This window comes from Coregonus lavaretus, assembly GCF_964263955.1.
Source record: "Coregonus lavaretus genome assembly, chromosome: 11".
NCBI lineage: Eukaryota > Metazoa > Chordata > Actinopteri > Salmoniformes > Salmonidae > Coregonus > Coregonus lavaretus.
The window spans coordinates 59,735,070-59,746,294 of record NC_139998.1 but is presented as its reverse complement, the minus strand read 5'-3'; the positions used below and the strand labels follow the sequence as shown (position 1 = coordinate 59,746,294).

The following is an 11,225-nucleotide window of genomic DNA, read 5'->3' as shown; positions in this document are numbered from 1 at the left end:
TGGATTTGCAGAAGTGTCATCAATGTAAGGGCGTTTCGTCTTTTTTCTAGCCAGCTTTTTGAACTCAAATAATACCGCGTCGGGCCACGTGGCACTTCCATCCAGAAGAAAAAGAATGTGTTTGTGAGAGGGAGGAGCGGCAGGAGCGGGCGGAGCGGGCGGAGCGGCAGGAGTGACGAGCCCAGTGTCCTCTCCTCTCACCAACATCTCTCTCTGCGCATGAGCTGCACCAATCCCATGCGTTTTATACATACGGCCAATGGACGGTGCCACGAGATCCCAGAGTGAGTCTATCCATGTGATGTACAACTCACCGACTGAGCGGTAAAAGTTGTGTTGTTCACAGCTAACCCTGACTTTACGAAGCATCTCCAAACTGCAAATGAAAAAATGCTAATACTGAAATATTTTCGTCTACCTAAAGAGGAGATGAGAGTAAAGAAGAGATGAGCGTGAAAACAGAGAATAATACAATGTCATTCTAAAGGTATGGAGCACTATGATTACATAGGACATTTCTATGGTTGAAAAACGCAAAAGAAAAGAAAAGTTTGGGAGAGTTTGAGGCGAAGTATGGCGCGAGAGAAGATTGGAGAAACCGAAGTGGTCAAAGTGAAGAAACCGAGGAAGGAACACAAAACACGGACTGTCCATTCTAACATCTTATACGATCAAACCAAAGGAGAGGACAACCCAAATAGACACTATTCAGACAATAAGATTAAAACCACAAAATACACACTTCTCTCTTTTCTACCGAAGAATCTGTTTGAGCAGTTCCATAGGTTTGCCAACGTATACTTTGTGTTCATCGCCCTGCTGAATTTTGTTCCCGTTTGTAATGCTTTCCAACCACAGCTGGCCCTGGCACCAGTGGTGTTCATCTTGTCTGTCACTGCCATCAAAGACCTTTGGGAGGATTACAGAAGACACAGATCCGATAAAGAAATCAACCACATGGATTGTTTGGTCTATAGCAGGTACAGTATTTATCCTATGGATTCTATTCTCTGTGTTCAGTAAGTAGACTGTACACTGTGTTCAATTAGTCTATAAGCTGTTTTCAATAAGTAGTCTATAAGCTGTGTTCAATAAGGAGCCTTTAGGCCACATAAGATGTCTTGGTGTGCTTGTTGAGTAAAAAAAGTGTCTTTCAAACAAACGGATACAATTACTGCTACTGTTGTTGCCAGTTCAGTTCCACCTTTATTCTTCGCTACATTCCTGTATCTTTTGTATCATTTTACAGCTGTTTTAAGGCCCATGGCAGAGTCATCATCACTACAAAACCTTCAAAACTATGTAGCTAACATTATACCTAAACCCATTTTGTTATCATTTCCTAAATAAGCGTAATAGTGTTGAACTACCCTCATGGCCTCAAGCATACAGGGACCCATCCATTGGATCTGTGATGGTTGTGGCTTCAGGTTCAGTCTTGTACAATGGAGGCTGGTAGAGGGGAGTTAAGGTTTCATGGCTGTTGTGTCCACAATTACACAACAGAGACCTATCTAATGGCAACATTTGATGGCTATAGCATCAATTGTATGTGCTTTCATTGTCTGCTTTTGGGAAGTACACTGCTTTCAGAAAGTATTCACACCCCTTGAATTTTTCCACATTTTGTTGTGTTACAGCCTGAATTTAAAAAGGGTTACATTCATTTTATTTTGTCACTGGCCTACACACTACCCCATAATGTCAAAGTGGAAATATATTTTTGGATTTAAACATTTTGTAAATTAAAAATGAAAAGCTGAAATATCTTGAGTCAATAAGTATTCAGCCCCTTTATTATGGCAAGCTTAAATACATTCAGGAGTAAAAATGTGCTTAACAAGTCACATAATAAGTTGCATGGACTCACTCCGAGTGCAATAATAGTGTTTAACATGATTTTTAATGACTACCTCATCTCTGTACCGCACACATACAATTATCTGTAAGGTCCCTCAGTCAAGCAGTGAATTTCAAACACAGATTCAACCACAAAGACCAGGGAGGTTTTCCAATGCCTCTTAAAGAAGGGCACCTATTGGTAGATGGGTTAAAATAAAAAAAGCAGACATTGAATATCCCTTTGAGCATGGTGAAGTTATTAAATACACTTTGGATGGTGTATCAATACACCCAGTCACTACAAAGATACAGTCATCCTTCCAAACTCAGTTGCCGGAGAAGAAGGAAACCACTCTACAATACTAACCTAAATGACAGAGTGAAAAGAAGGAAGCCTGTACAGAATAAAAATATTCCAAAACATGCATCCTGTTTGCAACAAGGCACTAAAGTAATACTGCAAATAAATAATTAACTGGCCGGTGTAAATTAAAATGGTCAATTTGAATGCAATCAATTAGCTTAGTTTCTCAGATCAAATCATATTTTTGGGCCAATTGAAATTCCGTGTGACTAACACATTTCTGTTGTCGTGTGTGACCACAGATGATCTATTATATTGACCAGATACTTGATAGTGGAAGGCAGTTCGCTTCAATACCAGTCTCTTTAGCCAATCCACTCCATGTCCTCCATGTCACATGCCAAAGACTCTTTGAGGAGTGGAATGTTAGCTGAAGAGACTGGTGCTCAGACTAGAATGCAGTCGGGAGGAGGCAGGATCAGGTGGGACAATTCTAGCCAATGAGAGGGCAGATATGCTTGTGAAAAACAGGCGCAACTGATATATAACGTTATTTTTTTCTCAAAGCTGCCAATATGTCACGTGTCCTACTTATCAGTACACTCATAACAATCCTAAGCAATACAAAACTTAAATTAGATCAAATAAGCCATATGTAGCAAATAAACCATTACATTTTTTGTTAACCAAATTCGACACTGTTATTGACCTTCATACAAAAAAATCCCTGCTTGTTGAGGGGAAAAACACCACCTGCTGGAGAAGACAGATTTTGGGCCCAGTTATCTCTCTGGCGTCGCCTCTTCCTCTCTGGTGTGACTCACACATTTCTGTTAATTACTATAACTCCTGCCTTGTGCCAATCAGTGTAATTTAGTAAATGCTGGATCTCTCTACGGCAAGACGCATCATTCACCCAAGGTTCGTCAAAATCAGGCCATTGCTATCTGAGTGTGACTAACGTACGAAAGAGGGACGGAGACCGATCCACATTCCCCTCCCCGATTTCAATGTGCGGGACAAATTGTGGGGGACAAAAAATAATGTTGCAGTAATGCCAATCTTACTGTTTCTGTATACATAAAGGATTTCAGAACAATCTGAGATGGTGGGTGTCATGGCTTGCTGAAAGGACACGGAACGACCCAGTGGACTGTTGGGCTGCGGCCCAAGTGGCACCCTAATCCCTATTTAGTGCACTACTTTAAGACCAGGGTGCCATTTGAGACGCAAGCTAGGTCTAATATCCATCTCTAAACACTATCACTGGGAAGTTAGTTATTCAACCATTGATTTCCCTGAAAGGTTTTTGTATGCTGATCTTTTAATTGAGAAGTTGTACAATCTTTTTTTATTTTCATGAGTACCTGTGCTGTCTAGAGAGCCTGTGTTTGCCGAATGAAAAGCATCACTGTGGGCCTGGCTGGTCTAGGCTGGGCCATGTAAAGGCCACGGTCCGCAGGAATCAAAAGGAGCAGTGTTTTGAGTTCTCTAGTTGAGCTAGCCCTATTCTCAACCTTGGCCATATAATTGGATTTTGCTCTGTGACTCCTGCTACTGTGGTGCTCAACGTTGTTCTAAACATCTCTCTGTGAGATTGTGGGTAATTTAGGGACGCCTCCCGGGGCCCTGGTTAAACATAGTCCTGGTCCTAGATGAGGACGCCTCCCGGGGCCCTGGTTAAACATAGTCCTGGTCCTAGATGAGGACGCCTCCCGGGGCCCTGGTTAAACATAGTCCTGGTCCTAGATGAGGACGCCTCCCGGGGCCCTGGTTAAACATAGTCCTGGTCCTAGATGAGGACGCCTCCCGGGGCCCTGGTTAAACATAGTCCTGGTCCTAGATGAGGACGCCTCCCGGGGCCCTGGTTAAACATAGTCCTGGTCCTAGATGAGGACGCCTTCCGGGGCCCTGGTTAAACATAGTCCTGGTCCTAGATGAGGACGCCTCCCGGGGCCCTGGTTAAACATAGTCCTGGTCCTAGATGAGGACGCCTCCCGGGGCCCTGGTTAAACATAGTCCTGGTCCTAGATGAGGACGCCTCCCGGGGCCCTGGTTAAACATAGTCCTGGTCCTAGATGAGGACGCCTCCCGGGGCCCTGGTTAAACATAGTCCTGGTCCTAGATGAGGACGCCTCCCGGGGCCCTGGTTAAACATAGTCCTGGTCCTAGATGAGGACGCCTCCCGGGGCCCTGGTTAAACATAGTCCTGGTCCTAGATGAGGACGCCTCCCGGGGCCCTGGTTAAACATAGTCCTGGTCCTAGATGAGGACGCCTCCCGGGGCCCTGGTTAAACATAGTCCTGGTCCTAGATGAGGACGCCTCCCGGGGCCCTGGTTAAACATAGTCCTGGTCCTAGATGAGGACGCCTCCCGGGGCCCTGGTTAAACATAGTCCTGGTCCTAGATGAGGACGCCTCCCGGGGCCCTGGTTAAACATAGTCCTGGTCCTAGATGAGGACGCCTCCCGGGGCCCTGGTTAAACATAGTCCTGGTCCTAGATGAGGACGCCTCCCGGGGCCCTGGTTAAACATAGTCCTGGTCCTAGATGAGGACGCCTCCCGGGGCCCTGGTTAAACATAGTCCTGGTCCTAGATGAACAATCTGTCTTAATGGAAAACATCCAATATTGTGCAAGACTTCCCCTGTCTAAACCAGGCGACACTTATTGTGATATTGGGGATTCCCAGGTCCAGATCCCTGCTAAAAGAATGGTTAAATATAATAAGCCTATAGCCCTGGATTATCAATCTTTCTTAATGGAACATCTCAATTCAAAGTATTTTAAATGGAGGATTAGGCTTAATCTGTCTAACAGGTCCATATTTAAGGAAATATGATTTTTGATGGCGATTTCAATAGCAGGTGGTTGGATCATGGTACTTTGATTCCTGTATGACCTAACTGTAAGTCTAAATGCATAAAAAGGTTTAGCTAAATTATCATGATATTTATATTTTGCGAGAAATAAAGTGAGTTCTTTAAGTGTAAATCCCCAACCCAGAACCCACCCAGGCCTGATTATTCACTAGGCCTGTTTCCTTTTAAAGTGGAACTGACAGCGTTTTAACTACTTTGCAGATATGAAACAAACAGACAATCATAATGTCAGTCAAAAAGATCAAATTCCCAGTTTATGCTTCAACCCAACTTTAGAAGATGTTTTAAAAATGGGTTCTATTTGACTCAAATTCCATGACGTAAGGCATTGTTGGCAGAAAAGATGGATGCAGTTACATGCATGATTTAATATAATTCAACAATACATTTCTTAGTAGTCCAAAACATCTTGCTATCAGGTTATGAATCACAGCTGGCCCGGTACATTGTCTGCTGCCTCCACCCATTCGGGATGCGCTGTTTCAGTTTCAATGACTCAATATTTTGAACAAAAACAGACGACTTTAACTAAGGTTAGGAATGTCAATATAATCAAACCAGCAAGGGCAATGATCGCAAGTCAGTCATAACGTGGCTAATAGGCTAGCGCACGTGTGCCAAACACCAGGCTAATAGGCTAGCGCTCGTGTGCCAAACACCAGGCTAATAGGCTAGCGCACGTGTGCCAAACACCAGGCTAATAGGCTAGCGCTCGTGTGCCAAACACCAGGCTAATAGGCTAGCGCTGATGCCAAACACCAGGCTAATAGGCTAGCGCTCGTGAGCCAAACACCAGGCTAATAGGCTAGCGCACGTGTGCCAAACACCAGGCTAATAGGCTAGCGCTCGTGTGCCAAACACCAGGCTAATAGGCTAGCGCCCGTGTGCCAAACACCAGGCTAATAGGCTAGCGCTCGTGTGCCAAACACCAGGCTAATAGGCTAGCGCTCGTGTGCCAAACACCAGGCTAATAGGCTAGCGCTCGTGTGCCAAACACCAGGCTAATAGGCTAGTGCTCGTGTGCCAAACACCAGGCTAATAGGCTAGCGCTCGTGTGCCAAACACCAGGCTAATAAGCTAGCGCTCGTGTGCCAAACACCAGGCTAATAGGCTAGCGCTCGTGTGCCAAACACCAGGCTAATAGGCTAGCGCCCGTGTGCCAAACACCAGGCTAATAGGCTAGCGCTCGTGTGCCAAACACCAGGCTAATAGGCTAGCGCACGTGTGCCAAACACCAGGCTAATAGGCTAGCGCTCGTGTGCCAAACACCAGGCTAATAGGCTAGCGCTGATGCCAAACACCAGGCTAATAGGCTAGCGCTCGTGAGCCAAACACCAGGCTAATAGGCTAGCGCACGTGTGCCAAACACCAGGCTAATAGGCTAGCGCTCGTGTGCCAAACACCAGGCTAATAGGCTAGCGCCCGTGTGCCAAACACCAGGCTAATAGGCTAGCGCTCGTGTGCCAAACACCAGGCTAATAGGCTAGCGCTCGTGTGCCAAACACCAGGCTAATAGGCTAGCGCTCGTGTGCCAAACACCAGGCTAATAGGCTAGCGCACGTGTGCCAAACACCAGGCTAATAAGCTAGCGCTCGTGTGCCAAACACCAGGCTAATAGGCTAGCGCTCGTGTGCCAAACACCAGGCTAATAGGCTAGCGCTCGTGTGCCAAACACCAGGCTAATAGGCTAGTGCTCGTGTGCCAAACACCATGCTAATAGACTAGCGCTGATTGAGTTTGACACCCCTGGGCTTGCGTGTTTATTTAAGTAGCTAACTATTTATTTAGCAAGCTAAAACACGGAGCCTAATGTTAGCTAGCTGCGTGGATGATGTCATTGGAGGAGTGGGTGACTGACTTTTCCCCCTCATCATTTTTCATTGGCTACAGCTAGAGGCAGTTGTCATTTGGTTAGCTAGCAAGAAATGTGAAATGCTGAACAACTTATCTAGATACTATTCCCCATCGTTTATCAGTGCAATTTTGACGACCAACTAGCTGGAAAAGTTAATGTTCCCTCGTTACAATTTAGCTCATCTCGCTCTGGCTAACATTAGTTGTTGATCTTGTTGTGGATGTGCATAGGCAACTGAGGGAGGGAGAGCCTACCCTTTTCATGGTTGTTTGTTCAATAGGACTGGGAAGTTCCCAAATGTAAGAGGACTCCCTTGGTGTTTACATATTTGCAGAAATCCATTCAGGTGTATTTTTTGGCGAATGCGTTCCAATGATCTGAAGTCGCGCTGTTGCAACTACCTGTAAACATACAGTCCATTTTAAAGTGAATGATGGCAGGCCCGTGTGGCAAATGGCTTATTTGCATATATCCCTACTCTAGTTCTGATTGGCTATGGCGCCCTGCAGTGTCTATTAATTGTCGAAACGCACGGCCGCTTTCCCTCTCTATATTGCTATACGTCATTCCCAAACATTCTATGAATTTATGAAAATTACCATGTCTAAGTGCTCACTTTTTTTTTTTACTCTACAAGTTGTTGAAAGCGTTCCACAGGGACGCTGGCCCATGTTGACTCCAATGCTTCCCACAGTTGTGTCAAATTGGCTGGATGTCCTTTGGGTGGTGGACCATTCTTGATACACACGGGAAACTGTTGAGTGTGAAAAACCCAGCAGCGTTGCAGTTCTTGACAAACCGGTGCGCCTGGCACCTACTACCATACCCTGTTCAAAGGGACTTAAATCTTTTGTCTTGCCCACTCACCCTCTGAATGGCACACAGAGACAATCCATGTCTCAATTGTCTCAAATCCTTCTTTAACCTGTCTCCTCCCCTTCATCTACACTGATTGAAGTGGATTTAACAAGTGACATCAATAAGGGATCATAGCTTTCACCTGGATTCACCTGGTCAGTCTGTCATGGAAAGAGCAGGAGTTCTTAATGTTTTGTATCTCCATTTGTCACAATTGTTCACGTCCCTTGACTTTTTGTTGTTACAGAGTGGGGTTAAAATGGATTTCATTGTCATTTTTTGTCAACGATCTACACAGAATACTCTAATGTGAAATTCGAAGAAAAATAATAATATTTGTAAAAAAAAAAAACACTATCTTGATTAGATAAGTATTCAACCCCCTGAATTAGTACATGTTAAAATCACCTTCGGCAGCGATTACAGCTGTGAGTGTTTCTGGGTAAGTCTCTAAGAGCTTTCCACAACATTTGCTCATTTATTATAACTCTTCAACCTCTGATACATTGGTTGTTGATCATTGCTAACCAACAATTTTCAGGTCTTGCCATAGATTTTCATGCAGATTTAGGTTAACTTTAACTCGGCCTCTCAGGAACATTCACCGTCGTCTTGGTAAGCAACTCCAGTGTAGATTTGTCATTGTGTTTTAGGTTATTGTCCTGCTGAAAGGTGAATTCATCTCCCAGTGTCTGGTGGAAAGCAGACTGAACCAGGTTTTCCTCGAGGATTTTGCCTGAGCTTAGCTCCATTCCTTTTATTTTTATCCTGAAAAACTCCCTTAACGATTACAAGCATACCCATAACATGATGCAGCCACCACTATGCTTGAAAATATGGAGAGTGGGACTCAGTGATGTGTTTGAGGCAAATTCAATAAAACACAACACTTTGTATTCAGGACAAAAAGTTAATTGCTTTGTCAATTTCTTTGCAGTATTACTTTAGTGCCTTGTTGCAAACAGGATGCATGTTTTGGAATATTTTTTATTTTGTACAGGCTTCCTTCTTTTCACTCTGTCATTTAGGTTAGTATTGTGGAGTAACTACAATGTTGTTGATCCATCCTCAGTTTTCTCCTATCACAGCCATTCAACTCTGTAACTGTTTTAAAGTCACCATTGGCCTCATGGTGAAATTCCTGAGCGGTTTCCTTCCTCTCCGGCAATTGAGTTTGGAAGGACGCCTGTATCTTTGTAGTGACTGGGTGTATTGATACACCATCCAAAGTGTAATTAATAACTTCACCATGCTCAAAGGGATATTCAATGTCTGTTTTTTTTATTTTTACCCATCTACCAATAGGTGCCCTTCTTTGCGAGGCACTGGAAAACATCCCTGGTCTTTGTGGGTGAATCTGTGTTTGAAATTCAGTGCTCGACTGAGGGACCTTACAGATTTTATGTGTGGGGTACAGAGATGAGGTAGTTGTTCAAAAAACTATTATGTGAGTTGTTAAGCACATTTTTACTCCTGAATGTATTTAAGCTTGCCATAACAAGTTTGGGTAACAAGCAGGTACCTAACCTTCAATGATGTATAAAGTGGAGATTGAGTAACACCCTGACTGAATGCTCCCCAGTTGGATCTTTAGAGGCACTAAATCAGGGTAGGAGCTTTCCAGAAATACATGAAATATTTAAAAAATGGCCCCACCTAAGATTTCCTGTTCTGTTGTTGAGGACCAGGTTCAAGCAGGTGTTAATGCATGACATTGACCTAATCCTGTGCTTTGTGTGGCTTTTTTAGATCCATTTATATAAACTATCACAGATATGATGAAACTGTTTATGATTTGGTTTGATATCATTTCCCGGCAGGGTTTCGGTTTCGTATCCAGCCAGTTTCCCTTGGCTGGAGTTCAGAGACAGTTGCAAGTTCCAGAGGAGCAAGAATGCTGGATATTTTCTGCATAAATACCCAGTTTTCTCTTTAAAATGCCCAATGCAGCGGTTTTATATCCATATCAAATCAATTCTGGGTAACAATCAAGTGTCTTACTGTAATAGATGTCCATTTTAAAATGGGTAAAAATAGCTTTTTAGCAAAAAAAACTATTTTGCAATCAATTTCCTGTCTGGGAGTGGTCTGCGTGGGCTGGGGAAAACCAGAAACTATCTGCTACTGTCAGAGCGGTTTGGAACGCTCTTTGTTATTGGTCTATTAACAAATTTACTGCATGGTGATGTCACCATAAAGAGAACTCCCGCCAAAAACTGCTGATTTTAGAAGGTCCTGTGTAGATTGTATTTTCTAACAGTAACTGTCAGGCAATAACACTGATTCCAAAAAAATCACACTTTTACAGTGTTAGTTTAATCAGCTGTTGTATAATATGATATACAATCACGTTTTTGACTGCACTGGGCCTTTAACCACTCTTTATGTTGAGTTTTATAGAAGGTGAAATTACAAGTCACAAAACCAAACATTGCAGCCAGGGCTGATACTGTGTACCTCTCTTTACGTTTCATTTTTTATTTGTATAATTGTCTTCATAAGGAACACACAGTAAAATGCTGTACACTTCACAGTGAGCATGAAGCATTGTGAAGCATTGTGTTTTATCGTGTTTAAAACGTTTGGCATTTTTCTTGTTTATAACATCCGAGAATAGCCTACTCCACCTACGAACCCATATTACTAATGGCCTCATCAGATCCTCACCAGATCCTCACCAGATCCTCACCAGATCCTCACCAGATCCTCTCCCTGTGTGAACCTTATTCCCTATATATGGATGCCCAGCATCCAGCGACTTGAGATAGGTCTGTCGAATGCTCAGTCTGCTCTGCTCTCACGTGGTTGGCCAGTCTGCTCTGCTCTCACGTGGTTGGCCAGGGACCTTGGCAAAGTCTCAGCTCATTCAACAAATAGCTGCAGATGACCCTATGCCTGTTATCTCTGATGGCAATGACCTGAATACCCCTCTGACTTTAAATCTCATAGGGGGCTTGGGCTAATGCACCTAAATGTGTATGACTTAATGTTTTACTTGCACTTGTATGCTGATGATACTGTTGTGTATGTTATTGGTTGACCAGGCTCTATCTGCCTCCATTGTATTACAGAAAAACGTTATTGACCTGAAATTAGTACTGAATGCAGGTCAAACTAAGGATGTTGTTCTCTAGAGCGCATAAAAAATATCTCTGATTTAATCATATGTACTTTGGATGGTGTCCATATTGATCGTATCCCTGCTTACAAATATCTGGGCGTCTGGATAGATGAAAAACTGTCTTTTTAAAAAGCATATTGATGAGTTAGTTAAGAAGCTGAGAATAATAATGGTCTTCTTCTATAGAAACAGGTCCTGCCTCTCGCTACATAGTAGAAAGCTTCTTCTATAGAAACAGGTCCTGCCTCTCGCTACATAGTAGAAATCAGATTATTCAGTCAACGTTCCTATCGGTCCGAGGCTATGGTGACATCATCACTGCATTCTCTACCAGGAAGTTGGTTGGCCCTCTGATGTCACGTTGA

At 43.5% G+C, this 11,225-nt stretch overlaps 1 protein-coding gene across 1 annotated transcript in view; it reads left to right on the top strand.

Moving 5' to 3' along the window:
* Nucleotides 1–375: 375 nt before the first annotated feature.
* Nucleotides 376–11,225, top strand: part of atp10a (ATPase phospholipid transporting 10A) — a gene marked incomplete at its 3' end in the record, with an annotated part of 120,931 nt that continues 110,081 nt past the window's right edge. Inside the window, 1 exon segment of the mRNA XM_084172116.1 lies at nucleotides 376–980. Within this exon segment, the coding sequence (XP_084028242.1) occupies nucleotides 574–980 (407 nt within the window). The 5' untranslated portion in view covers nucleotides 376–573.